General features: G+C 38.5%; 8 protein-coding genes and 2 long non-coding RNA genes across 12 annotated transcripts; 8 read left to right on the top strand and 2 right to left on the bottom strand.

The window, feature by feature from the left end:
* The first annotated feature begins 12 nt into the window (after nucleotides 1–12).
* LOC124201802 (DNA-directed RNA polymerase II subunit RPB1-like) lies at nucleotides 13–1,783 on the top strand. Of its 2 annotated transcripts, XM_046598042.1 has the most exons (4): nucleotides 13–123; nucleotides 200–266; nucleotides 505–978; nucleotides 1,021–1,783. In XM_046598042.1, the coding sequence occupies exons 1-4, from the start codon at nucleotides 106–108 to the stop codon at nucleotides 1,554–1,556; spliced, it is 1,095 nt and encodes a 364-aa protein (XP_046453998.1). In that variant the 5' UTR covers nucleotides 13–105; the 3' UTR covers nucleotides 1,557–1,783. The 2 variants fall into 2 exon arrangements, with proteins under 2 accessions (XP_046453998.1, XP_046453997.1); XM_046598041.1 differs by having other exon boundaries at nucleotides 505–1,783.
* Nucleotides 1,784–2,091: 308 nt separating this feature from the next.
* LOC124201670 (glutamate receptor ionotropic, kainate 2-like) lies at nucleotides 2,092–3,523 on the bottom strand. Its single transcript, XM_046597832.1, has 6 exons — nucleotides 3,344–3,523; nucleotides 3,097–3,277; nucleotides 2,803–3,020; nucleotides 2,617–2,739; nucleotides 2,406–2,557; nucleotides 2,092–2,317 (listed from the first exon to the last, which is right to left on the bottom strand). Exons 1-6 carry the CDS (start codon nucleotides 3,413–3,415, stop codon nucleotides 2,092–2,094), a joined length of 972 nt encoding a protein of 323 aa, XP_046453788.1. The 5' UTR covers nucleotides 3,416–3,523.
* A 47-nt stretch (nucleotides 3,524–3,570) lies between these two features.
* On the bottom strand, nucleotides 3,571–4,861 carry LOC124201808. The gene is made up of 3 exons (XR_006877699.1): nucleotides 4,035–4,861; nucleotides 3,745–3,848; nucleotides 3,571–3,656 (listed from the first exon to the last, which is right to left on the bottom strand). It is a non-coding gene; the product is annotated as an uncharacterized LOC124201808 (long non-coding RNA).
* A 194-nt stretch (nucleotides 4,862–5,055) lies between these two features.
* LOC124201807 lies at nucleotides 5,056–6,089 on the top strand. The gene is made up of 3 exons (XR_006877698.1): nucleotides 5,056–5,654; nucleotides 5,748–5,884; nucleotides 5,949–6,089. It is a non-coding gene; the product is annotated as an uncharacterized LOC124201807 (long non-coding RNA).
* An 86-nt stretch (nucleotides 6,090–6,175) lies between these two features.
* Nucleotides 6,176–9,541, top strand: LOC124201800 (glutamate receptor ionotropic, delta-1-like). Of its 2 annotated transcripts, XM_046598038.1 has the most exons (13): nucleotides 6,180–6,334; nucleotides 6,402–6,581; nucleotides 6,644–6,777; nucleotides 7,113–7,329; nucleotides 7,417–7,526; nucleotides 7,591–7,675; nucleotides 7,765–7,923; nucleotides 7,984–8,182; nucleotides 8,247–8,464; nucleotides 8,523–8,645; nucleotides 8,710–8,861; nucleotides 8,955–9,313; nucleotides 9,399–9,541. In XM_046598038.1, the coding sequence occupies exons 4-12, from the start codon at nucleotides 7,240–7,242 to the stop codon at nucleotides 9,271–9,273; spliced, it is 1,455 nt and encodes a 484-aa protein (XP_046453994.1). In that variant the 5' UTR covers nucleotides 6,180–6,334; nucleotides 6,402–6,581; nucleotides 6,644–6,777; nucleotides 7,113–7,239; the 3' UTR covers nucleotides 9,274–9,313; nucleotides 9,399–9,541. The 2 variants fall into 2 exon arrangements, with proteins under 2 accessions (XP_046453995.1, XP_046453994.1); XM_046598039.1 differs by having other exon boundaries at nucleotides 6,176–6,581; nucleotides 7,765–7,917.
* A 792-nt stretch (nucleotides 9,542–10,333) lies between these two features.
* LOC124201797 lies at nucleotides 10,334–13,835 on the top strand. Its single transcript, XM_046598035.1, has 2 exons — nucleotides 10,334–12,093; nucleotides 12,156–13,835. Exon 2 carries the CDS (start codon nucleotides 12,444–12,446, stop codon nucleotides 13,620–13,622), a length of 1,179 nt encoding a protein of 392 aa, XP_046453991.1. The 5' UTR covers nucleotides 10,334–12,093; nucleotides 12,156–12,443; the 3' UTR covers nucleotides 13,623–13,835.
* On the top strand, nucleotides 10,780–11,715 carry LOC124201669 (TD and POZ domain-containing protein 3-like). Its single transcript, XM_046597830.1, has one exon. The coding sequence runs from the start codon at nucleotides 10,780–10,782 to the stop codon at nucleotides 11,713–11,715; it is 936 nt and encodes a 311-aa protein (XP_046453786.1).
* A 1,479-nt stretch (nucleotides 13,836–15,314) lies between the features above and the next one.
* LOC124201796 (probable glutamate receptor) lies at nucleotides 15,315–17,840 on the top strand. The gene is made up of 9 exons (XM_046598033.1): nucleotides 15,315–15,757; nucleotides 15,816–15,925; nucleotides 15,991–16,075; nucleotides 16,148–16,306; nucleotides 16,373–16,571; nucleotides 16,632–16,849; nucleotides 16,938–17,060; nucleotides 17,132–17,283; nucleotides 17,368–17,840. The coding sequence occupies exons 1-9, from the start codon at nucleotides 15,632–15,634 to the stop codon at nucleotides 17,702–17,704; spliced, it is 1,509 nt and encodes a 502-aa protein (XP_046453989.1). The 5' UTR covers nucleotides 15,315–15,631; the 3' UTR covers nucleotides 17,705–17,840.
* A 4,129-nt stretch (nucleotides 17,841–21,969) lies between these two features.
* On the top strand, nucleotides 21,970–23,438 carry LOC124201795 (putative tRNA (cytidine(32)/guanosine(34)-2'-O)-methyltransferase). The gene is made up of 5 exons (XM_046598032.1): nucleotides 21,970–22,209; nucleotides 22,267–22,515; nucleotides 22,577–22,786; nucleotides 22,849–23,050; nucleotides 23,136–23,438. The coding sequence occupies exons 1-5, from the start codon at nucleotides 21,987–21,989 to the stop codon at nucleotides 23,260–23,262; spliced, it is 1,011 nt and encodes a 336-aa protein (XP_046453988.1). The 5' UTR covers nucleotides 21,970–21,986; the 3' UTR covers nucleotides 23,263–23,438.
* A 470-nt stretch (nucleotides 23,439–23,908) lies between these two features.
* LOC124201794 (serine/threonine-protein kinase PLK1-like) lies at nucleotides 23,909–26,780 on the top strand. The gene is made up of 10 exons (XM_046598031.1): nucleotides 23,909–24,262; nucleotides 24,337–24,561; nucleotides 24,628–24,845; nucleotides 24,912–25,007; nucleotides 25,069–25,224; nucleotides 25,295–25,482; nucleotides 25,548–25,706; nucleotides 25,774–25,927; nucleotides 25,997–26,243; nucleotides 26,306–26,780. The coding sequence occupies exons 1-10, from the start codon at nucleotides 24,161–24,163 to the stop codon at nucleotides 26,522–26,524; spliced, it is 1,764 nt and encodes a 587-aa protein (XP_046453987.1). The 5' UTR covers nucleotides 23,909–24,160; the 3' UTR covers nucleotides 26,525–26,780.
* The last annotated feature ends 673 nt before the right edge of the window (nucleotides 26,781–27,453 follow it).

Raw genomic sequence — 27,453 nt, 5'->3', positions numbered from 1 at the left:
TAGATCCCTCCTCCACCGATATGCCGCCACATTCGAGTCCCGACGTATATAAGCGTCGGCGTCGCTGTTCCAGAACACACATCCAGCAGCTAGCAACAGCTAATCATGGCAATCTCTCGAACTGTAAGCTGGATTTTTTCCCAACTACCTATTTCTTTATTGAATTCATTTTTAACTTTGGCCCATATCTTCTTTCTAGGTTCTCCTGGTCATCTGCCTTCTCGTAGCCACTACTTTGGCTGAATTCAACCGCGAAAAAAGATCTCGTTAGTTTTTTTGAATAATTATAAATTTAAATATTTTTTAAAAATTCATTCTTCCTTAAAAAACAAACATTCTGACGGTTCTTATTGAAGCATATCGTGCTAATGAAGTTTTCTGAGTAGGAGAAAGTTTAAATTTCTACCGGGAAAAAACAAACATAAAATTCTGTCCCGTAGTGAAATGGGTTTCTTAATGGGCACTTAGGCCGATATTAAATGACTAACTTTCTCTCAATTACAGCGGATGGACACGGACATCATGGACATCACGATCACGGACACCACGGTGCTGCTCCTATTCACACTCCCGATGTTGGCGCAGCCTATGGTGGCCCAGTAGCAGTTCCAACTTTTGATCAACAGGCTCACCACCACGATCATCAGCACCAATCGGCTCCGACTTACGAAGCTCAACCGGTTGCTTCATCACATGATGTCCAACCTTCCTACGATGCACAGCAACCAGCCCAAGAGCATTTCGAAGAGCATGCCTTTTCGGCTGAACCGGTTGTTCCTTCTTACGATGCCCAGCAGTCTGCTCCCTCCTACGATGCCCAGCAAGCTGCACCATCTTTCGATGCTCCACAGGGACCTCAAGAATATGAAGCCCAAGCTCCACCTTTCTTCGGTTCTTCAGCTCCCGAATATAATCCTCCGGCTCCTGAATACTCGCCACCTGCTCCTCAACATCATGAAGCTCCTCCAGCTCCTCAATATAGTCCTCCTGCTCCTCAACACAGCCCGCCTGCTCCTCAATATAGTCCTCCTGCTCCTCAATACAGCCCACCTGCTCCTTCCTACTCACCACCTGCTCAACAGGCGTACCCGACCCAAGCAGCATCTTCTTACAGTCCTCCTTCACCTCAATACAATGCCCCAGCTCCTTCCTACTCCCCACCAGCTCAGTCCTATGAAGCCCCCCAACAGTCTTACGAAGCACCTCAACAGTCATACGGAGCTCCAAAAGGCAAGAAGCCCAAGGGTAGCTATGGTGCCCCTAAAGCTCCTAAAGCCCCAAAAGCCCCTAAATTCAAGCGACCCAAGTCAGGCTATGGCGCTCCCAAGGCCGCAAAGAAGCCCAAGTCCAGCTACGGAGCACCTCAGCAATCGTACGGTGCCCCAGTGCAGTCCTATGCAGCTCCAGCTCCTTCATACCAGGCTCCAGCTCCTTCTTATCAGGCTCCAGCTCCTTCTTATCAAGCCCCGGCTTACTCGGCTCCCGCTCCAGTCTACGCTCCCCAGGCCCCCCAGCAATCCGCCTATCCGGTCCAGCAGCAAGGCTATGGCCGCTAAACATGACGTGAGTTCACTGGTTGATTCACGTTTCATTTGTTTAATCATCATCAAGCTTCGTAGTATTAGAACTATTTGTTACTTTTCATCACCCGCTTACAGTTATACCCACTTTTTTACTCAGCCAATTAATTGAACGTTACAATGCATGTTATCTGCTCAATTAAATGTTGTTTCCACATCACTGAATAATTCAAAACAATAAAAGAAGCTGGTTTCCTTGACAACAGTGATTATTTACCTTAGGATAGGTCTAAATACGCCGGAATCGCGATAATTCAAAAACAAATCAGGTTGTTGACCTGTTTAACGACTAAGATATAGAGTGCAGATTAAGACGGATATTGCGTTAGTTCTCTCATCACAGTTACGAAATGAATAGTGATTAGTGAAGAACTTAATTATCCAGTGTTGCCCCAACGAATCGACAACAACATCAAAGGTAAGAAAATGTGTTAAGTTACGTTTTTTCCTTAAGTGCCAAGTAAACACCGAAAAAGAATAATTAAAAGTTGTTTATAAATTTTGTTTTGCATTAAGGGCGAAATTTAGATTGGATTATTTCCAATAAGAAACTCAGCGTCGCCAATCCAAGTCCGATGCCCAGGATGAAGAACGCGCTAATCAAGTCAGACAATTTAATGGGGACTAATCCGGTGACTTCGCGTTTAGTGTCGGCCAAACATTTTCGCGCCTTTGGATTAGAAGGGATGTTGTTAACCCAAAAACGGACGAGTCCGCTCTCCCACAGTTCCATCAGTCTGGGCACGAGTTATTGTAAGTTGTAAGTAAACCACAAACTAAATTAATTTCAATATTTAAATTGACTGTGCTTAAATGATGTCATACCCTTTGCTCATATCTTTAGTAAAGGCAGTTCCTTTTTTGAAAAACAACGAAGTATATCCAATCGAAACGGGTAAAACCTTCGATAATTTAAACCGACACTCCCCATCTTTCTCATATTGAGAACTGATAAAGGCGAAGCATAAAGAGTGAAGCTATAAGGGAACAGAAAAAGGTCAAAGTAGACAAAGGATTGAGATCAATTTCCGCTTACATAAGGATAAGCGTAGCGACCAGTTTGTAATGCTGTGGTCAATTTGAAAGGATTATCAACTAGTTGATTAGGATTGCGACGGGCTTGATCTCCAAAAACCTTGTAAACACCGGATGTTGCTCTCTAATTCGTTCAGGAATATTAGTTAAGGATCAGGTTAAGGGGAGTTGATTAAAATAATTTTACCAGGATTTGATCTCCCATCGACGTATCACCTCGAATAACTATTTTAACTTCTTTGCTTGCGGCCAAATCTTCAAATGAGTTTATGGTCGGTTTCATCTTTGGCGTTGTGAGTGAAGATGTGACGATTCCAGTGTAACAATTGACCAAAACCATAGCGCACAAAACCCAAACTCCAGTCAGGACCCGAAATGAGAAGCGATCAAATGCTTCTCTACCCCCTATATAAAGTTAAGAAAATTAGCGGAAAAACATTTAAGCTGAAATAATTGGAAAATATCGCAAAAAATCGTTTACCTTGATTGGTCAGGGTGTTAATCACGTAAATCATGTGGGAACTAGAGATAGTAGTAAACCATCGAAAGGAATTGGTGCCCCTAGTGGCATCGTTATTCCAATGAAGATGTTGGTAGAGCCACGTAAAAAAAGTCATCGCGCCAATGACAGGGAAAAGGCTGATGAAAATCAGCAACCAAACCTGAAATCATTAAAACAACATTAGTAACACAATTGGAAGAAAAAGTGATAAAAGAATATAGCATACCAACGGTTGAAATGGTCCGATGAAAGCGAATAAACGATTTTCTTCTTCAGGTCTTGGCACGATAAGTTTCATTCCTTCAGTCCATATAAAGGACGTTGGATCATTTTTCGCTACTCGATCGGCAGTCAAGTAGAAAGTAGACGTTATACTGTCAACATCCTATGGCAAGCATTAAAAGTTTATAATAATTTGTTTGGATTATCGCAGCAAATAAATTTTATATTTTGCCTCTTGGTTAGCCAGTTGGTAATGAGCAGCCCCATGCATACCGTATTTCTCGACAAGAGATTGGTTAATCAGAAGCAAACGGAACCTATGTATTTTTTGTAGTCCATTTCCCCATAATTATAATAAAGAAATTAATTCAAATTAAGTTAACATAATGTTCAATATTGGCCTACGTGTAATTGAATTTATTCGACATCCAAGAAATCAAGTTATAGTTCACACCAGTGAACGTGAAAGTGCCATTCGGCCCTCGGATCAAGTTATCGTAGGGAGGTTGCTTGAGTAAAGGTAAAAGACAAGCAAACAATATTATACAACATATTATAGACAGAAACATAATTTATATTTACTAAGACTAAAGGATTAAATTAAATTATTTCAGGTTGGCATCATTTTGTCTACTTTAATCAACAATTTTGGGCAAAATCACGAAGATATGCGGAAAAGTGTAGTCGATACTCACATCTAAGGCGAGGAATGTCAAGAGTCGACCGTTTAAATCAAGCTCAGTTGAGAAAGAGAAATCAACGCTCATTATTAAAATAAGCGTCACTAAAACAATTAACGTGAATCGTTTTGTCTTGTACGAAATTTGCATTTTAATCAGGTATCTTATCGACCAAACAACAATGACAAAACAATATAATAAGAGCCAGATGAACTCGGCAGGTTGATGTCAAACTCTGGGCCGATCTGAAATACAAGCTGAAATATTACAGGTTAAACTGGTTGAGAGCCTTAAATATTACTTACGTAAAATTTCCGCTGTATAACAGCGAAATTTTCCAAACCTGGTTTATATACCCAAGAGGGAATTGTTGTTGTTGCTGGTTGCCAATACAGGATGTGTGCTACGTACGTGTTGCTATTGCACTCACTGCCATAGCAACTGGACATCACATTATTAAGAAAGAAAATTATTCATCGTTGTGTAATAAATAAGTATGAGATTCTACTTCATATGTGGTCCATATGTTTGACATTTTCTCTTCCTTTGATGCAATATGCATATCTGCATATAGGGCTATTGATTAATGTGCGGTTTATATGAAATGCGGTATTGTGTATATATGATAGCACAAAGGATCTATTGTTAACGTGGGCTCTACAGAAAAGCCTTATCTGAGGGGCGGTGAATTAATTTAATAGACCTTAAAACCGACATTATCAAATTCAGACACGGAGAGGCAGTTAACAGATGACCATTACCCCCATCAGACTATTAGATAACAATCACCCCCAACCCAATCAGGTACGTGCAAAATGGCTGAAATTAAGAGATGATTTGGATAGTGATATTATCAAAAGTTCAAAACCAGTTCCGGAATAACAGATCCCAGCCAATCAGCTGCCTAAAAAGTAAAAATTAACAAGTGAACATCGACATGCGACGTCACAGGGAATGAGGGAACAAAAGCCCAAGGCCACCGCAGGCTAAGGATGAGATCGCCTAGTAAACAGTGTCAGCCGTTGAATTGATTGAATGATTGATTATAGTGAACTTTTGCGAATAAATCCGTTCACATAAAGTTATCTTTAGTCTCTATTGCCCAATCGTTGTATATGTGTCACTGTTACCCACATGATCCTCCAGATCTACTCGCGTGGTTGAAACAAATCAAATCAGCCAATAAGTAATGAAATGCTCAAAACAGCCTAGGATTTCCCAAGTTTCAAGAAGAGAGACATGGATTGCTAAACCTGAAATGGACTTGCAGTCTTTCCATGCTGAAGTAGGAGGATAGTGCTAGAAGACAACTTTGCTCTTTATGTATCACCCCAAAGTCACTCCATGAGTCCATCAGTTAGCTCAAATGCAACAACAATAAGTCCAAGGCTTTTAGGTATGGTAACTGTTAAAGTTGTATCGCCTGTACTACATCTGATGAAGTGAGCTCAACAATTTCAGTGCTGTCAGTCGCACCTTCCCACGTGAACTACCAGTCCCAATGTGTTTTGACTGGGATGGAAAGAATTCCAATTTCAAGTCTAAATGGAAATCAACATGGATCACATCAGGCAACAAATTTCCTCTAGGACTGATGTGCAGAAATCCTACATCACGAGCTACAAAAAAGTTTGAGTAAGATTTTTGCAACTCTTGATTTTGTGTATTCTATTAGTGAGGGTAACATTTTTGGCATGTTTTAATGGAATTCCTTATTTCTCTTCTCAGACTCCGGATTGCAAGTTATTACGACCGCCGTATGGACGAAACCCTGTGGTTCATTGCAAGACGCATCGTTGTCGAAGAAACTGCCATCCGGGAAGAACCATAATTTCAAACATCAGTTGCTAGCAGTTTTTGTCCGGGTTGGTGCCTATAATTAAACTTCCTATTTTTTATCATAAAGGATGCTAATAATTTGGTGTATAGGCAGCAACAAATCCTGTCCGGAACTTGACGAAGAAGTTGCTAGAGAATGATACATTTCAGACGGTCGTAAAATTTGAGAACGAAGAGGAGCCTGATGAGATCTCTCGATTCAATTAAAAAAAAAACTCAAAGAAAGTAATGCGGAAGGTATAAATAATATGGCGTTAAAGTTGATGACAATGTCATCTATTGTTATTCTAACTGAAGTGAAAATATTGATCTATTTCATTATTTGATGGAATATTTCATTCTATTGTTGTAGATTTCGATGCATACGATATATTAGACAGACTTCCTTGTCTATAGATATCGGAATTCTGATTTATTCGTTACATTTTTCAAAAGATGTTTTGGACGTTACCTTTTCAACTGATTTTGAAAACATAGTTTGTATTCAATAGAATAATTACAGATTTAAATATTTATTTTCGTACTTTTGGTTGTGTTTTCTAGGTATCCTTGGCAACTCGAGCGATTTATGCTGACATCCTTGCGATGAAAAGAAGAATATCTTCTCCGAACTGCTGTCATATAACCACATTAGCATTTTGTTGTTGATGTAGCCTACTGTTGCTGTTGTTTATCTTAATGAGCTGTAGCGCGTAAAAGAATGAAGGTGGTGGTTTCGTCCGGGTTGGTGCCTTAAATTAAACTTCCTATTTTTTATCATAAAGGATGCTAATAATTTGTTATAGGCAACAACAAATCCTATCTGGAACCTGACGATGAAGTTGCTAGAGAATGATGTATTTCAGACGGTCGTAAAATTTGAGAACGAAGAGGATGGCGAGCCTGATGAGATTTGTCGGTTCAATTAAAAATAAAGAAGGTAATGTGGAGAATAAGGTAATAGTGAAAGAGTATGGCGTCAAGGTGAATGACGATTTAATATAATGTATTGTTTTTTTAACTGAATGTTCATGAAAATTTTGATCTATTTGATGGAGTTAATTCATTTCTATTATTACAGATTTCGATGCATAATATATTAGGCAGACTTCCCTGTCTAAAATCGGAATTCTTATTTATTCGTTACATTTTTGAAAAGATGTTTTGGGCGTCATCACCTTTTCAACTTATTTTTAAAACCTTTTTTGTTTTCAATAAAAGAACTTTTTATTACAGGTTAAATATTTATTGTCGTACTTTGGTTGTGTTTTCTAGGTATCCTTGACAACTCGAGCGATTTATGCTGATATCCTTGCGATGAAAAGAAGAATATCTTCCCCGAACGGCTGTCATAACCACATTAGCATTTTGCTGTTGTTTACCTTTCTGAGCTGTAAACAGAATGAAGGTGGCGGTTTTACTCGTCTTGACCAGAGTTGTCTTAGGCGATTCTTCATATCTCAGTGGAAAACATCTCGTCGTCGGATTGCAAGTACAGCGACACCTTAATAATTTCAAACCATTTTTACAGGCCAAAAATCTAACTTTTTCGAGTACTTAATGCATGTCTCTTCTAAAGGTTTCACCAGTTCATCTCTACGCGGCAAGAAACAGTTCCGGCTACATTCTCAAGATCGATGGTGTAGCAGTAAGGACTCTCAATGCGCTATCCAAACGATTTAACTTTACGTAAGTTTTTTTTCAGGTGTTTTATTTAAAAGTAAATTTTATTAGAGATTCATTTGACGTGTAGGTACTCAATCCTTCAAGTTAATGATACTCGATTGGAGAAGCAAAATGACGCTCTACCTGGACTTGCTTACTACATGGAGAAAGGAGTAATACAATTTGAGATATTACAACTTTTCAGATAGGCATTTTGCATATAAGTGATAATTGATGTATTCAAAATTTTTCCCTTTTACAGAAATGTGACTTGGTTCTAGGAGTCATCGTGATGACGCCAGGCCGTTTCGCCGTTGTAGACTTTGCAGGAGGATACACGTACACATCCGTCGCCATCGTGATTCCAATGCCGAAATTGTTAGATAATTCATACGCCGTAGCCAAACCTTTCCAGGTTTCGGTATAAAGAACACTTGATTTAGTTATTCTGATGAAATTTTAACTCGAATGTTGAAAACAGGTTTGGATCGGGTTATTATTAGTAACGCCCATTACGGCTGTAGCGATCTACTTTTTCTTACGCCCGTTTAATTCTGCATCGGTTTCCGATACTGCCTCAATCAACGAGACGCAGGGTGGAATAATTCGTCGTGAAACTACGACCCAAATTGGCCTTGCTGAAGCTTTTTTCCAGATTTTTGGAATTCTTTTTAATCAAGGTGAGAGCTGATTTTTGCTAGAATACCAAAGAGTATTCAACCATTTATAAAACATTCTAAACAGGTGGATCTTTTCCAGCAATGCGGCCTGCGTTATTTTTCATTGTGGGTTCTTGGTGTCTAAGCGCTTTGGTACTCGGCTGTGCCTACAACAGTCTCTTGATATCTTACATCTTGGGATCTAATTATCAGGCTCTAGTGGTCTCCCCCGAAGATCTTGCCAAAAATTCTAAAATTCAGATTGCCGTCAACAAAGGGAATGGCGTGGATATCGTTCTTTCGGTAATTCAATTCCAAGCTTAATTTTGCTACATTTGTCATTATAACGACAAAATTTCAGTCGGCGCAAGACGGAATGTATAAAAATCTGGGTGATAGACTGCGTGCTAATCCAAAATCCCGCTGCGAAACTACTCAAGAATGTATTAACCTAGTGAAATTTGAATCCTACGCCTATCTACATGTAATTATTAGTTTTTTTTAGTATGTATGTGCGTCGGGGAAAATAATTTTCTCCCTGTTTTAAGACCATGTTTGTGGCAATCGATATTATCGAAGAAGATTACAAGACCACCGGTGAATGTAATCTGGCCTTGGCCAGAAAAACCGACCCCGTACCTGGATCTCTTGCCTGGGCTCTGCCTAAAAGAAGTCCCTATACTAAGCTCCTAAGCCAAGGGTAATATTAATGTCATTAATTTTCTTCTTGATAACTAATAATGAGCCATTGATTAAATCTCTGTCTGTAAAACAAAAAAATTTCGTGGCACAGGTTCATGGAGTTGCACGAAGCCGGTCTGATCGACGAATGGATTGAAAGTGAACAGAAGAAGCGCAAAAACGCCACTCTTTGTATGAACGAGGCTCGTAAAAGGCAGGAAATCAAGGCATCACCCGACAATCAAATCCAAATCACTCTGGCACATTTTTCTGGCGCGTTTTATGTCTTGGTCGGAGGTTATTTCATTTCCTTTGTTAGTTTCATCCGCGAAAACGTTTATTTTAGGGTCTCGAGGTATTTTAAGAGACCGAATAAAAATGAAATTGTTGAAGGACCTGTGGATGAAGGAAACAATGTGCCCTTGCCTTGATGGATAATCGCTTATTCACGATAACGACAAAAAAGTCTTGGTAAAAAACCAGTTCTCTATAGTACAGCTATAAGTAACCTTAGCAAATATTTTCTAGTTTATATTCTCATTTATTTTTTTGGCAGATTCTTGGTCCTTTGAATGGTTGATGTTGAACCTCCCATAAAGTCAGGGACAAATTGTTGATAGCAGTATCCGGTGCTAGTATTTTTTCTTTGTTTTCTGTTGTTTAAATAATAGGTACGGAATATATGATAATCCATATGAATTTATTATGATTCACTTCGGGATTGTTGTTATTCAAATTATTGGCCGAAAAAGGTAAAATGCAAAAGGTATCCGACATTAAAACAAAAATAACCTTGAATAATTTTTCGGGTGCATTTTACGTCTTGTTCATCGGTTACGTAATTTCTTTCATCGTCTTCGTTAGCGAAAATATTTATTTAAGGATCACAAAGTTTAAAAGAGGTTGCCCTAGAATTGCGCCAAACAAAATAGGGAAGGGAATTGGTAGTCAATCAAGTGCCAATCAAGAGGCGAGAGATGATCATTAACCTGTACCGATAACAGGCAGGGTGTCTGACATAGAGATAGACTAAACGGAATTAAAAATTAATTTAGATTTTTTATTATCAATAAATTTTTAAAGAGGGCTTGATTTTTTTACCTATTTCACATTCAAACAATGTTCCCAAGTTTGATTAGCTAATATAATGTTCAACTTTACGTGGTAAAAAAAAGTACACTGAGACTGAGACAATAGACATGCACCTATATTTTTTTTGTCTGCTTATCATATTCTAGTTTATTAATCATTATACATTTTTGCCTAAGACTGCTGAAAAGCTTATATTATTACTTATTAGTTATGAAATGTTTACAGCCACTTGAAAAGTCTGTTTGCATGGGGAGACTGCACACGACACACCGTCATCGCCAAAGAATTTGGATTTATAGTTAATCATTAACTTTCAATTATGAGGTGATTTCTCTTTGAAAAGCTAAAAGTTAGCTTTTCAAAATTCTTTTTCCTATTCTCGCTGAGTCGTCCTGCCGTGGCAACGTCACGAGTGGCAACGCCGAAAACCCGAAATTGTTGTCGATATTTCAGTTGCGCGGAAAAAACCGTGTTTCACATGGACATGGTTTAAAGTAGAGAAATTTAAAGTACGATAAATAGTTGATCAGGCCTTTCATCTAAAATATGAAAGCCATTGATATATCTGTAGTGCAATATTGTAAACGCCAGTAAGCCAGTAAGCTCTGCACATGTGATTGATGTTACTACCATTAAAAATGTGTGAATATTGTAACGAACAAACTTTTTCAGAAGTCATGGTGAAAGAAATGAGGAATGGCTTATACCATATTGATTTGCATTTATATCCTCCTGATGAAGAAATTGGTATCTTTAGAGAGATAATTCAACTCCCCGGGTCTCACTCAGATCGCAGATATAAAATCATTTATAATGATGAATGTTATACTTACAGATTTGCATTCATGCTTACTGTCGAAGAAATGCCACCCATCAGTGGTTCTGAAATGAGCACAGCTAACTCAAGTTTAATTGATGATCAAGAAAAACCACAAACTAAAAGCCAAAAGTTTGGTGAAACGTCCTTTCTCTCAGAAGATCTGGAAGCCAAACCATCATGTCCAGTCCAAGTGTGGATTAAAACTAATTATGAGAAAGCTGCAAGTTCTAAATCTTCAATGTTACCAATGGTGAAGTATGGATCAAACAAATGGAGAATGGAAGTAACAAATCCAATAGATCCAGATAATCGCTACTATTACAGGATTTATCCTTGTTCAATAACCATTTTGATAGATCTTGGAACTCCGGTAAGAGAAAGGAATGTGATCATGATGTCGGATGGGCTGGCTGAAATGTTTTACAGCCAACATTTATGTGACGTGCACTTCGACTTTAAAGACAGCCAGACTGTTGGTGCTCACGTTGTTATTCTATCGGCCGGCAGCCCAGTATTCTCCGCTATGTTTCGATCTGAGTTTCTGAAATCAAAAACCAAAAAAGTGACCATCACTGACATTGACATTGAAGTGTTCCGGCAGCTCCTCATCTACCTGTACACGGGCAGCGCCCCCAAACTGGCCCAGGAAAACATGACGCAGTTGCTCTTCGAGGCCGCGGACAAATATAACATCGACAACCTCAAAACCGAATGCACCGATGTTTTGCTGAAACGTGTGAATCTCGACAATGCCATCCGTTTACTGGTTTGGTCTCATATCCACTCAGTAGCAAAGCTTAAGGAAGCAACCTTGAAGTTTTTGGCTGCCAACAGTCTTCGAATTTTCTCTCAGCCGGAATGGATGGATTTGATTAAAAACTACCCGGAATTGTGCCTACTGGCTACGCAGCACATGTCAAAACTGCTAAACATAACCAACAAAACTGCTAAATCGACTTAATTTCATTTTCCCTTTCGGATTCCATGTGAGAAACACGTAAAATTTGTGTTACCCCCCTTTACTTATGTTAACTTCTCATTCGCGGCCAACCATTTCATTTAGTGTACTTGTTGTAAATGTTTTACGCAGAAAATAGAATGTAGAGGTATATGTTATTGTAAACTCCTACGTCATTTTACTATTGCATAGAATAGCTTTGTCAAGTGCTAAATTATTTTCACGGATTGGATTGGTATGAAGCTATTTCTAACCTTCCATGTACCAAAAGTGTCTTATTTACACAAGAGTTGCATCAATTTATTTGCAGATATGGGAGATTAATTATCATGTATCGTTTAAAAGTACTGCATTCACGAAAACGGCTTAAATCCGGAATAGGTGACAATTTTGAATATATTCGTTGTTTTTATAGTTTTAATGAAAATTTTATCTCTTTGAAGGTTTACCGAACGCGAGAAGTGAAAAGAAAATGGACAAACTAGAAATTTCCCATCACTCTGCTTTTACTATGGAACCAAATATGGAACTGTAAATTGTAATTTTAATGAATCTAATCTATCCCTGCGCTTGTGCCGTTGCGGCAACGTCGCAAGTGGCAACGCTGGAATTGTCGACGATTCTCCGCGAAAAAAAAAACCATCACAACAGTTTCCGTGGTTTTGCAGTACAAGTTCTCTTTAGTCTTTACATGTGTTGTACAATTATTCTGTTACATTGCTACCAATAAAATGGACGAATCCTCTGACAAAGAAAATTTTACACCAGAAGTCATAGTGAAAGAAATAAGGAATGGATTGTACCATATTGATTTGGATTTCCGATTACGTCCTCGAGAAATTGGGGTCTTCGAAAAGATAATTCAACTCTATGGGGCCCACTCAAATTGCAGTTACACAATCGTTTATGATGACAGAAGTTTTAAAGACGAAGAAGGTTTTTGTTCTGGATTCATCTTTATTGTCAAAGAGATGCCATGTGATGACCCTTCCTTCACTGGTACAGAAATGAAAACAGTGAATTTGTGTTTAATAAATGATCAAGAACAACCACAAACAAAACGCCAAAAGTTGTGTGAAACTTCCATTGTCTCAAAAGAACTGGAAGCCAAACCGTCATGTTCAACCAATGTGTGGATCAAAACTAATTATAAAGATGCTGAAAGCTCTGAATCATCTATGTTACCAATGGTGAAGTTTGGTTCTAACAAATGGAAAATGGTAGTAAAGAATCCCAGAAATCCGAGGAACAATTGCTACAGGTATCGTTATTCAGTAACCATTTTTATAGATCTTGGAACTCCCATAAGAGAAAGGAATCTGATCATTTTTTCGAATGGGCTGACCGAAATGTTTTACAACCAACATTTATGTGACGTGCACTTCGACTTTAAAGACAGCCAGACTGTTGGTGCCCACGTTGTTATTCTATCGGCCGGCAGCCCAGTTTTCTTTGCTATGTTTCGCTCTGAGTTTGTGGAAGCAAAAACGAAAAAAGTGACCATCACTGACATTGACATTGAAGTGTTCCGGCAGCTCCTCATCTACCTGTACACTGGCAGCGCCCCCAAACTGGCCGAGGAAAACATGACGCAGTTGCTCTTCGAAGCGGCGGACAAATACATCATCAACAACCTCAAAACCGAATGCACCGATGTTTTGCTGAAACGTGTGAATCTCGACAATGCCATCCGTTTACTGGTTTGGTCTCATTTCCACTCAGTAGGAAACCTTAAAGAAGCAACCTTGAAGTTTTTGGCTGCCAACAGTCTTCGAATTTTCTCTCAGCCGGAATGGATGGATTTGATTAAAAACTACCCGGAATTGTGCCTACTGGCTACGCAGCACATGTCAAAACTGCTCAACAAAACTAACAAAACTGCTAATAATTATTATGATTACCTGTTTTAAGAACGGGAGTATTAACGTTCACTTTTACAAGCGTGCATTACATGCTAAATCGACTTAATTTCATTTTTCCTTTCGAATTCCATGTGAGAAACACGTAAAATGTTTGTGTTACCCCTTTACATATGTTAACTTCTCATTCGCGGTCAACCATTTCTTTTAGTGTATTTGTTTTAAATGTTTAACGCAGAAAATAGAATGTAGAGGTTTATGTAATTGTAAATTTCTACGTCATTTTACTATTGCATTGAATAGCTTTGTCAAGTACTGAATGATATTCTCGGATTTGGTGTGAAGCTGTTTCTAACCTTCCATGTACAAACAAAAATGTCTTATTTACACAGGAATTGCATCAATTTATTTGCAGATGGGAGTTAAGATTTTCATTATCATTATTGTTTAAAAATACCGCATTCACGAAAACGGCTAAAATCCAGAATAGGTGACAATTTTAAATATATTCGTATTTTATTTAGTCGTAATGAAAATTTTATCTCTTCGAAGGTTAACCGAACGCGAGAAGTGAAAAGAAAATGGACGAAACCGAAAACGCAGTGAAAAGGTTGATGGTTTGGCGGCTGGTTTTTGATCTTCTACAGCACAATCAGTTCTGAAGCGGAATATAATGCGACCACCACCTGCTCCTCAACATCATGAAGCCCCTCCTGCTTCTTCCTATTCACCACCTGCTCAACAGGCGTACCCGACCCAAGCAGCATCTTCTTACAGTCCTCCTTCACCTCAATACAATGCCCCAGCTCCTTCCTACTCCCCACCAGCTTAGTCCTATGAAGCCCCCTAACAGTCTTAAGAAGCACCTCAACTGTCATACGGAGCTCCAAAAGGCCAGAAGCCCACGGGTAGCTATGGTGCTCCTAAATCCCTAATTTCAAGAGACCTAATTAAAGCCATGGTCCTTACTCCCACCAAGAAGTCCAAATCCATATCATATCATAAGCCTTTGATTAAATCTTTTGACCTTGACCAACAAAATTGTAAAACATATGATTTCGTGATACAGGTTCCTGGAGTTGCACGAAGCCGGTCTGATCGACGAATGGACTGAAAGGAAACAGAAGAAGCGCCAAAAACGCCACTCTTTGTATAAACGAGGCCCGTAAAAGGCAGCATCCGACAATCAATCCTAAATCATTCCGGCACATTTTTCTGGCGCGTTTTTCGTCTTCACCTTGGTAGTTGGCTACTTCATTTCTATTAATGGTTTTATCCGCGAAATTGTTTATTTTAGGATCTCTAGGTATTTTAAGAGGCTGAATAGAAATAAAATCAGTAAAGGACCTGTGGAAGAAGGAACCAATAACGGTGCCATTGCTGACGATGTAAGCTTGTAAGTAATTCAAGGTAACGACGAAAAAGTCTTAGTAAAATCAAGTTCTCTACACTAAAATTTACTTCAGAAGATATTTTCTATTTGATTTTCTCATTTATTTTGCTGGCAGATTCTTAGTCAAGATTATGAATAGTTGAGCCTCCCATAAAATCAGGAACAAATTTTGATAAAAATAATAAATCAATGGACTGAGAAGATAGCAGTATCCGGTAGTATTTTTTTTTATTGTCTTATGTTGTTTAAATAATAGGTGCGTAATATATATGATAATCCATATGAATTTATTATTATTCACTTCGGGTTTGTTGTTATTGAATTCCTTGACAACTACTTAATACCGTCTTACGCTTTTTGACATATATACGCCCAGTTACATATATTTTTTAACGGTAATTTTTGTTGTTTTGCATTTAAATAACCGTATAGTTTGTTTGTGTGTTTTTTGTAAGTATCCCTGACAACTCAAGTGTTCTGCAAAGACATATCCGTACCTTTAAAACAACATCTTCCTCCAGTGACTGTCATAACAAAATTTATCCTTGGTGTTTTCACATCCGTTCCCCCACAGATTTTATTTCGTTTACTAAAAGCGCCAAGAAAGAAGAAAGGTTCGCCCTCGTTACTTGATACGCTGTTTTTGCAGTAGACTTGTACCAAAATTATGAAAAATAATCCCAGCAGCATAAAAGGACTCTGGCTGGCACTTGTCTTGCTTTGTTGGGGTAGTCTTTTCGTTTCAAGCGAATTGACTTTTCTAAATGGAAAACACCTGACCGTGGGGTCACAGGTATGTGAATTGTGAAACATTTTAACCCGAACTTATCAATTTTCTTTCCCCCTCAAAGATTTCAGATGTCCACGTCTTTTGGATGAGAAACGTTTCTGGTCATAATGTCAAAATTGGCGGTGTTGCTGGTGAGGCACTTGACGCACTATCTCTGCGCTACAACTTCACGTAAGTGTTAATGTAATATTCAATTTGGAATACTAGATTTTTGATCAGTTTGACTGGGTTGTTAGATACTCGATTCTACAGGTGAATGACAGTCGATTAGAAAAGCAAAGTAATAATCTACCAGGACTTGCTCATTACATGGCAACGGGAGTAAAGGATTTAACTAAATATTTAACAATAAGTGCCGAGTTTTGATTATTACTTTCAACTTCTACATTTCAGAAATGCGACCTGGTTATTGGACCTATAATTATGACTCCTAGTCGTTTAGCCATCATGGACTTGGCGGAAGGTTACATGTATACTTCCGTCGCTCTTCTTATTCCCATGCCGAAACCTACAGACAATGCGAAGTCTTTAGTCAAGCCTTTTCAGTTATCGGTAAATAACATCCGCGCTTATTATAACTTTTACTCGTTATGTGTAACGAAAGGCAATTTAAAACAGATCTGGATCGGATTATTGATTGCAATGCCCATAATTGCTGTCGCCCTTTACTTTTTCATTCGCCCATTGCCGCTGCGTATGTTGACTCCGGCTGCTGGTGAAAATGTCTTGGTGGATCCATCGCATGATGGATGGTTTCGTCGTTCAGTTAATACTCTGCAGGTTTTATTTGAGATTTTCCGAATTATCATGAACCAAGGTAAGGATCTAAATAATCCACATAGGTGCTCTTATAATTGACAGTGCTTTCTAATAACAGGAGGAAACATTCCACTTATGCGAAATGCAGTTTATTTCGTTTGGGGGTCATGGTGTCTGGGGGCAATGATTCTCGGATGTGCATATAACAGCCTGTTAACATCTTATATCCTGGGATCAAACGCCGAACAGCTTGTGAGTTCCCTCACTGACCTTGCGAGGAAATCGAACGTTCATCTAGTTGTCGACAAAGGAAGTGCGGTAGAAAGCGTCCTCTTGGTGATAAAATCCTTTTAACCTTTAAGTTTCATTAGGAATATCATACATTAATTTTGAATGTTATAATGTTATCCACGACATCAATCAGGCTGCAAATGACGGACTCTTCAAACAGCTCGGCGACAAATTGCGAACTCAACCGTTGTCTTATTGTACCAAAAGGCAAGATTGTATTGATCTTGTGAAATCAGGATCCTATGCTTACCTACAGGTTGTTTTGCAACACTTTATTATGTTTCTCAAAGCAAATTTTTCTAAAGATTTTTCTGATTTTACTTATAGGGTTTGTTTATAGTAGCCAACGCCGTCGAAGAAGATTTCAGGGCTACGGGGAAATGTAATCTCGCTATCGCTAAAGAAACTGAACCGATCAGCGGTTCAGTAGGTTGGGCTCTACCAAAGAACAGTCCTTATACTAAAATCTTCTCCAAAGGGTAAGTGAATCCAGTGAATATTTCTTTATTTATTATTTTTCTAAATGACAAAAGACCACTTAATTAACTTATCGTTTGATTCAGATTCATGGAGTTACACCAAGCTGGGCTAATCGATTTTTGGACCCAAAGGGAACTTCAAAAGCGTAAACACATCACCCACTGTGTAAACGAGGCCAATAAAGTTCAGATGCAAAAGGTATCCGACAGTAAAACAAAAATAACCTTGAATAATTTTTCGGGTGCGTTTTACATATTGCTCGTCGGTTACATAATTTCTTTCATCTTCTTCGTTAGCGAAAATGTTTATTTAAGAATCACCAAGCATAAAAGAGGTCACCCTAGAATTGCGCCAAATAAAATAGGGAGGGGGGTTGGTAATCAATCAAGTGCCAATCAAGAGGCGGGAAACGTTCATTAACCCGTGCCGATAACAGACAGATGGTCGGTCATAGAAATAGACTAAACGGTATTAAAAATTAATTTGATTGCTTTGTCATTCATGTTCAGAAACCTGAAAATCATGGCTGTCATATTATTAATAAATTTCTAAAGAGGGCTTGATTTTTTTACGTGTTAATGTTTCACATTCACACAATGTTCCCAAGTTTGAATTGCTAATGTTCAACATTACGTAGTAAAAAAAAAAATACACCGAGACACGCACTTTTATTTTTGTCTGGTTAATATATTCTAGTTTATTAATAATCAATTTTGCCAAAGGTGAAAAAAAAGCTGATGGTTATTAGCTATGAAATGTTAACAGCCACTTCTAAAGTCTGTTTGCAACTTGCATGGGGAGACTCGCAATTCAGCACACGACACCGTCATCGTCAAAGAATTCGGTTTTTAGTTAATGCCTTCAAATTTTATGAAATGATTTCTCTTTGAAAAGGGAACTAGCTTAAAATTTTAAAAAATTTCATTCAGTTATCCTATTCTCGCTGAACGCTGACTCGCCCTGCTGTGGCAACGTCGCGAGTGGCAACGCTGAAACCCCAAGGCCCGAATCGCCATCGATATTTTACCGCGAAAAAACCGTTTCAGCAGCATCACACGTCACAACTTTTAAACATTAGCTACAATTTGTTGAATAATTATTTTGTGTTGAAGTTCAAGTAGGGTACAGAGTTGATATTTAGGCCTTTCATCTCAAAGCTTGATTAATCTGTAGTGCAATTGTAAACGCAGTGACCAGTATAAGTCGTAGTACCTGCAATAGGTCTACTTCTAGTGGAAACAATTGTTCTGTTACATTGCTACTAACAAAATGTGTGAATTGTGTGGTGAAACCTCTGACGAAGAAACTTTTTCACCAGAAGTCACGGTGAAAGAAATGAGGAATGGATTGTACCATATTCATTTGCATTTCGGATTTACATTTACTGGAAACATTGGTATCGCCGAAAAGACAATTCAACTCTGTGGGTCCCACTCAAACCGCAGTTACATAATCATTTATGATGATGTAAATTATGGGAATGCTGAAGAAAATACTACTGGATTCATCCTTATTGTCAAAGAGATGCCAATGATGCCATGTGATGACCCTGACATCAGTGGTGCTGAAATGAGCACATTGAGCTCAAGTTTAATTGATGAGCAAGAACAACCACAAACAAAACGGCAAAAGTTTTGTGAAACTTCCTTTCTCTCAAAAGATCTGGGAACCAAACTGTCAAGTTCAATTGATGTGTGGATGAAAACTTATTACAAATGTAGTACTGCAAGTTCTGAATCTTTCATGTTACCGATGGTGAAGTTTGGTTCTAACAAATGGAAAATGGAAGTAAAGAATCCAAGTGATGGAGTTTTCCACACGAATGTTTATTCAATATCCATTTGGATAGATCTTGGAACCAGTACAATAATAGAAAAGAATCTGATCATTATGTCGAAGGGGCTGGCCGAAATGTTTTACAACCAACAATTATGCGACGTGCACTTCGACTTTAAAGACAGCCAGACTGTTGGTGCTCACGTTGTTATTCTATCGGCTGGCAGCCCAGTTTTCTCTGCTATGTTTCGATCTGAGTTTCTGGAATCAAAAACCAAAAAAGTGACCATCACTGACATTGACATTGAAGTGTTCCGGCAGCTCCTCATCTACCTGTACACGGGCAGCGCCCCCAAACTGGCCGAAGAAAACATGACGCAGTTGCTCTTCGAGGCCGCGGACAAATATAACATCGACAACCTCAAAACCGAATGCACCGATGCTTTGCTGAAACGTGTGAATCTCGACAATGCCATCCGTTTACTGGTTTGGTCTCATTTCCACTCAGTAGCAAAGCTTAAGGAAGCAACCTTGAAGTTTTTGGCAGCCAACAGTCTTGAAATCTGCTCCCAGCCGGAATGGATACATTTGATTAAAAACTACCCAGAATTGTGTCTGCTGGCTACGCAGCACATGTCAAAACTGCTCAACAACACCAGCAAAACTAACAAATCTGCCAATTATTATCATAATGACGTGGAACAAGGACTGGAGTATTAACGTGCACTTTTACAAGCGTGCATTACATGCTAAATCGACTTAATTTCATTTTTCCCTTTCGGATTTCAAGTGATAAACACGTAAAATTTTTGTGTTACCCCTTTACATATGTTAACTTCTCATTCGCGGTCAACCATTTTATTTAGTGTATTTGTTGTAGAAGTTTTACGCTTAAAATAAAAATGTAGAGGTTTATGTTTATGTAATTGTAAACTTCTTCGTCATTTTGCTATTGCATAGAATAGCTTTGTTAAGTGCTGAACTATTTTCATGGACTTTGTGTGAAGCTATTTCTAACCTTCCATGCACAAAAAAAATGTTTTATTTACACAGGAGTTGCATCAATTTATTTGCAGGTATGGGAGATTAATTATCATGTTTTTATTTGTAATGAAAATTTTAGAAGAAGAAGAATGCCCGCTGCCAAATCTCTCAGTGTTACTGTCAAAGTTCGTGATTTCTGATCTTGACTGGACTCCTACAAAAGCAATGGCATTCCTAGTTTGACCAACGCAATACTTTAACTTTGTAATTTTTTTTTTTTCATTTTTGTAACCAAGTTTCTTCAGTAAGGAAATCTTTCTCTAATACGAAACCAACCTGTCGACACTACGAATACGAAAATGCAAGATGTGTCTAAACTTACACAACTCACCGCTGTAGACGAAATGTGGAAAGCATGAAGAAGACATCCGCTTTAGGCTTGGTGGAATACTCCATTCAGAACCACACCATCATGAATATTTAAACCCACGAGTAAGTACAGGTAATTTACTGATATTTTACTTCGTAAAAAACACAAAACTGATATCGAGTTAATCGTCGAAAAATGCCATTTGACGATCCTCTCCTTCCAAGATAACAAATTTCCTGGAATTGTCGTCTATTCGTATTGATCTCATAGACACTAGGTAAAATTCTTGGTCTCTTTTCTTTTCTTCTATTCTTACTTTTGAAATGGGATTTAACTAACAAAATTTTCATTTATTTTTCAGATTGGGAAATATTGCTGCACTAGCTGCAGTATCAAAAAGTATGGCCTCTGCGAATCCGAAAATGCTTCTCATTTTGTGGCCCCAGTTTTTTCTATGGTGATGTTTCCAGCTCACATCATCCATGCCAGAAATGACTTAGTGAAGGTTGTATTTTTAGTAACTAGTCGAACTAGTCTACTCAGCCTTTATATTCAGTTCATTTGCCATTCGATATCAGCCTATATTTAAGCTTTGTTAGGGATTTTTGGCCTTCCAATTATTCTCAGGCGGCGAAAGAGACTCTACAAAGCATCGTCGGCAGCCGCCCAGACTGCAAAGAAAACTAGGAAGAAGGTCTACGCCGAAGGAATTCATTCTTGTTGGAGCGCCGTACATCATCGTCCCCCACAGATCGAATAGTGCCGACGCTATTATTATTGATATTTCCGGAATCTCACCTTGAAGAATGTGTTCCATCCGGACGAAGATTGCAACAAGATGTGTTCTCATGCTATCATGGATTCAATCAACTTAAATCTTCACTGAGAGTTTCGCATTTTTTGGGTTATCGCCAATCGGCCAATGTCATGAAAGTGAAACCAGAGGAAGGAGTCTATACCCAACCAACTACACAAACACACAAAAGAAGAAAATCGTCAATAGGCATGAATTGAAGAAGGCGTGTTGGGGCCCGTGGCTCGACCATCTGCTGCCGCGTAGCCGATTTTATCAGCATATCGTTGGAAGCCACGAAAAAGTAAGTCGAAAATTAATCTCTCATCAATGACGACAACATTGTCCGTTATACCATAGACTATACCGCTTGCGGTACAAGTTTGACATTTTCTTACTTTAAAAAACACTTTCTCCTTCCCATCCTATTTAAAAAAATTAACGACCATTCATTTATTGTTGGATATGTCCGCAAATATTCCTAGGAGTTGTCACGTCTGTCGTCCTCCACTCTTTTTGTATCCGGATGGAATTGTTATATCAGAGCATCCCTGCTGCTGCCTCCTCCGCCATCACTTTCTTCTTGGTCTTCTGTCATTTTCACTGCCGTTGTCTTCCGCATGTTACGCTAAAAAAGATTCTCTGTCTTGTGTCTACACAGTCAAATTTTCAGACAAATTTCCGTCTTCAGTTAATTTAACAACGTTAACCAACACGTCATAGTTAACCAATCGTTAGAGTCGTCTGCTAACATTGCACCATTTGTTTTGTATCCTTGCATGCTGTCACTCAGTGTCTCAGTCTTCTTGAAAAGTCTGCTGGAAACGTGTTGTATCGAGACTTTGTTATCAAAATTTCGTCGTATCGTCAACAATATAATAATGGGAAAAACCTCAAAAGATAAACGAGACGTTTATTACAGATTGGCTAAAGAAGAAGGATGGAGGGCTCGTTCGGCTTTCAAACTACTACAAATTGATGAAGAATTTCGTATATTCGAAGGTATGTTAAAAGTGTATGGATATTTGGTATTTTATATTGATTCTTGTTCTTTTTAAGGAGTTAAAAATGCAGTGGACCTCTGTGCAGCTCCAGGCAGTTGGAGCCAAGTGTTAACCAGAAAGTTACATAACAAAGATGAAAATGTTTCTGCTAAAATTGTCGCTGTAGATTTGCAAGCGATGGCACCTTTACCTGGTGTCATTCAAATTCAAGGTGACATCACACAGTTATCTACAGCAGAAAAAATTATTTCCTATTTTGAAGGGGAAAAGGCAGATTTGGTTGTCTGTGACGGTGCACCAGATGGTATTTATAGCTGACTTCATGGGTTTACTTGCTAATTTGACTAAATGCTATCAATTTTCAGTTACTGGATTGCATGACATTGATGAATATGTCCAAGCCCAACTGCTTTTAGCAGCCTTAAACATCACCACTCATGTTCTCAAGGATGGTGGGATTTTTGTTGCCAAAATCTTCAGGGGACGAGATATTACATTGCTTTACTCACAGCTTAGAATATTTTTCCCTAAAGTCACCGTGGCAAAACCAATGAGTTCCAGGAATTCAAGTATAGGTATGTATATGGTGGGAGCATATATTTTACAATGTAATAACTATTATTTTCCCTTTTTGCAGAGGCATTTGTTGTCTGTCAGAATTATTCTCCTCCAAGTGGCTACATCCCAAATATGTCAAATCCTCTGTTGGACCACCAATATTGTGACTGGAATGAATGGGAAGGTCCTAACAGAGTGATAGTGCCCTTTTTGGCATGCGGTGATCTCAGTGCGTACGACTCTGACATGAGCTATCCTTTGGACGCAGAATATAAATTCCGGTAATAAAACGGATGTCGTTATGACGACGAAACATGAAAATGTATGGCTTTATTCATAAAACATATTTCTTTTTTTAATTTATAGACCACCAACACAAACTCCGATAAATCCACCGTACCAAGAAGCCGTTTGCATAAGGAAACAAGATCAATTAGCAAAGCCTGCAGTGGATCAGCTTACCAAAATGGAATCTCTTGAATTGAAGGAATAGATAGTAGTTTACTTCGTCACGACAAATGCTGAAGAAATATCGTTTGTTGCAACATTTTTCATTGCTGTTGTATTTTCTAGTAGATGATTATGCCTCTAACTAATCATTCAAATATTAATCATCTACCAGAAAATATAACATTTAATAAACAACAAAGGAGGACTTGGTCTATGCAATCGTGCAATTTCTCGTTATTTCATTGAAACAACAGTTCTTAAGATGAATTATGTCAACTCAACTGACAATTTTTTTTATTAAATTTTCAAACAAGGTTTACATAAAAAATATAAGCACCAGTACCGATGCTCACCTAAAATTGAAATTTTAACTAACTAATGATGGAGTGATTAAGGCTATTTTAGGTTTATGTATTTGGCTGGCCTGGTTGGTGTAATTATTTCATACAAAAACAACATTTCTATTTTCTAGTTCCATTCCATCTGATCTCATGATCTGTAATCTTATTTTGTATTTCGAAAAATCTTGTAGTACCGTAGTAAAATTTTTTTTTTAATTCTATAATTTAAAATAGTATTTGCTAAAATAGAATAAAAACAATAAAAATTTGAAAAAGAAATTTAACAAAAACCGCAAAAACGTTACAAAATAAGCAAAATCACCATTTTGAAAAATATGGCAATGTTGCATTTCAAACCGTTAGGTATTTGAAGAACTCGAGCCTCCAACAATTTGAATGTTGCCTGCTGCAACTGTTAAAAGCCTCCCTTGAACGAGAGAAGACGTTCGTGGTGACCGTTGGTCCGAAAGTTTTTAATTTAACCGCCAATCTATTCGAGAATTATTTTACACACTGTCTTGATTGAAAAGACGAGCATTTTTAACCCCCATTCTATTTTATTTCATTTGATCGGTGTCGATTTTAATTACGAATTTCAAAATGAATTCCAATAAGCCAGTACCTGAACCTGAAATCATCCCTGATATTCTTCTTGATCCTGGCACCAAAAAACGTTACGTGAGAGGCAAATTTCTTGGAAAGGTAAGAGAAAAGTTGAAGCAATGTAACTTAGCAATTGAAATAACAAATGGCTTTCAAATTGATTGAATAACTAGGGTGGGTTTGCCAAATGCTATGAGCTCACAGACAGCGCTACCAACCAGATCTTCGCTGGCAAAATAGTTTCCAAGCATCTTCTGCAAAAGCAGCACCAGAAGGATAAGATGGCCCAGGAGATTTCTATTCATCGCTCGCTGGTCCATAAACACGTTGTTGGATTTTACAGTTTTTTTGAGGACAGTAACTTTGTCTTCATTGTTTTGGAGCTTTGCAAAAGAAGGGTAAGTGCCATACCATTTCATTTGTTTTTCGAATTAGTTTTTTCAATGTTGTGTTACTTTTTTAAGAGTCTCATGGAGTTGCACAAAAGAAGAAAGGCGATCACTGAACCTGAAGCTCGGTGCTTCATGCACCAACTTCTTCTTGGTGTTAAGCATCTCCACGAACACAAGATAATACACAGAGACTTGAAACTGGGTAATATTTTCCTCAATGAAGACATGGAGCTCAAGATTGGAGACTTTGGCCTTGCAACAAAGTTAGATTTTGATGGCGAAAGGAAAAAGTAAGATATTTTGTGCTCACTGTTTGTAAGCTTTTCTAAATGTTTTATCTACTTTACTGTTGATAGGACTCTGTGTGGCACTCCCAACTACATTGCACCCGAAGTTTTGTGCAAAAAAGGCCACAGTTATGAAGTGGATATTTGGTCTATGGGCTGCATTTTGTAAGTTTCATGTTAAATAAATGGTGTTGGAATGTTTATTTACTTTCTTTGCAATCCCTAGATACACTTTATTGGTTGGGCATCCTCCCTTTGAAACACAGTCGCTCAAGGATACCTACAGCAAAATCAAAAAGAATGAGTTTCATGTTCCGTCTCGTATTGGTCCTCTGGCTCGTACTCTTATCATCAAAATGCTTCAAGCAGATCCTAGCAGCCGGTAAGTTGAATTTCTACTTGCACTTTTTCGTGGTCTTGTTTATTAAATCCGGGATTTTCTTTCTAAATAGACCCACCGTGGATCAATGTTTGAACGACGACTTCATGACTCAGGGTTACATGCCTTCGCGCCTGCCTTTGTCTTGCTTGACTATGCCACCGCGATTTGATCCTCGTCTCAACAACAGTCTTATTGCCGTCCGTCGACCTCTCGGCGAAATCAACCGGGATTCCCCTCTTATTTCCAATGAAGTACAAGGTATAATGAATCGACCATTTTTTTTCCTTTGCAATGGTTTGCTACATTTCTACGTGTTATTGCAGGCGTCAAGGGCGAACCAGTTAACTCACCAGCCACTGCCGACACACCATTTCCGGCCGTTCCATCAGGCCCATCGCCTCAGCAACTGCTCCGCGACTTGCAGCAACAACTTTTCAAACTTTTCACCTCGAAACCCAACGAGAAAGTTCCATTGCTCATGGGTAAGATTGTTTTTGAATTCCGCTGAAGTAATCAACACATTTCATTGCAACTTTGTTTCATCTTTAGATGAGGCCGAAGATCCTGCTGCCATTCCGATGGTGTGGGTTTCCAAATGGGTCGACTATTCTGACAAGTACGGCTTTGGTTATCAGTTGAGTGACGACACGATCGGTGTCATTTTCAACGATCTCACCAAGCTGCTATTGCACGTCGATGGAAAGTAAGTTGGAGAGATCTTTTGTTTTGATTTTAAATGGCTCAAACTAACGCAACTTTATTCTTTCTTTAGAGCCATTCAGTACGTCGAACGAGATGGTATTGAAAAGTACCACACACTGGACTGCTACCCTCCTCAGATGGAGAAAAAGATGAAGCTGTTGGCTTACTTTCGGTCGTACATGCAAGAGAATTTGATCAAAGCTGGTGGCTCCGTCCTTCCGAGAGAAGGTGACGAACTTATCCGCCTACCATTCCTTCGGCAGTGGTTCCGTACCTCGCGGGCCGTCGTAATGCATCTGACCAACGGCACGTTACAGGTAAAACATTTTCGGTGGATTAAATTGTATTTTTCTTCAACTTACCGATCACTATTGTACAGGTCAATTATTTCCGAGATCACGTCAAAATTATTCTGTGTCCTTTGATGGGAGCCGTCTCAGTTATTGATGAAGACAAAAATTTCCGAACATTCCGGCTCACATCTCTGGCCCAATACGGTTGTTCAAATGATTTACTACAGCGGTTGGAGTATGTGCGCGAAAAAATTTCGTTTCTTTTAGCGCCCAAGTCGCAGACTCACGGAGTCCGCGCCAAGTGATTTTTTTCTTTTTACATATATATTTCTTTTTAATGTGAATATTCGCCCAAATCCCAGCTCTTAATTTTTTATTTTTTTCATATTTTCTGAATCGTTTTAAAAATGTGAAACTGCCTCGAGTTGTTTTAAAATTGAACATCTATCTCCCATACTTCAAATTCTCTTTCTCTTTTACGGTTTTTTTTCGCGTTAGAAATGGTAGATAACCTCCCCATTATTCTTTTACCTAAAGTAATACACGTAGTTTTTAAAGTAAGAACATTTGTTTCAAGGTGTTTGACTATATCGTGCATTTATTCAAATGGGAGTTGCTGTATCGTTTTCAAATAATGGATTCGGAAAGCTGTTTGTTTGAAGTAGCCCATCGTTTAAAAAAACGCTTGGTCATCTTTTTTTCGAAAAATATATTTAACAAGTGGTGATATTGTGGTTGACCATTGTGGTTGAATTCAAACCAAAATAGTCTTCGATGGTTTGGGCCGTTTCTGATTTTCACATGGCTCCCCGAACAACGTCACATGTGCGCCGCGTGATTACACGAATCGGTCGTGTATTCGTCGGGGACCACACCGTTCCAAATAAAAACTATGTAAAAATCGAGTTAGAGCCTCGAAGTGAAAATATCATTACTTTCTGCGACGAAAATAACACAAAATAGTGGATGGAACTCGTAATGTATAACTAAACAGCTGCAAAGGCATACGCTTATAAAAGAAGTGCAGATTGAAAATGTAAAACCGCCCACACTGTAGAAAAGAAAAAAATTACATGGATTTGAATGTATTGTTAGCAGTCATAACGCCAACTGACAGTCTCACGTATTTCATTTGTGAAGCAGCATACTGCTCCGTTCTTTTACCAAAACGACAGCAGACACTGGGAAACGACACCGTAATTCAAAATTTCAATCAAATGTTGTGCTCACAACC

The sequence above is a fragment of the Daphnia pulex genome, chromosome 9, assembly GCF_021134715.1.
Source record: "Daphnia pulex isolate KAP4 chromosome 9, ASM2113471v1".
In the NCBI taxonomy this organism is placed as follows: domain Eukaryota; kingdom Metazoa; phylum Arthropoda; class Branchiopoda; order Diplostraca; family Daphniidae; genus Daphnia; species Daphnia pulex.
Note: the sequence above shows the minus strand (reverse complement) of the source record. Positions and strands in the feature narration are given on the sequence as shown.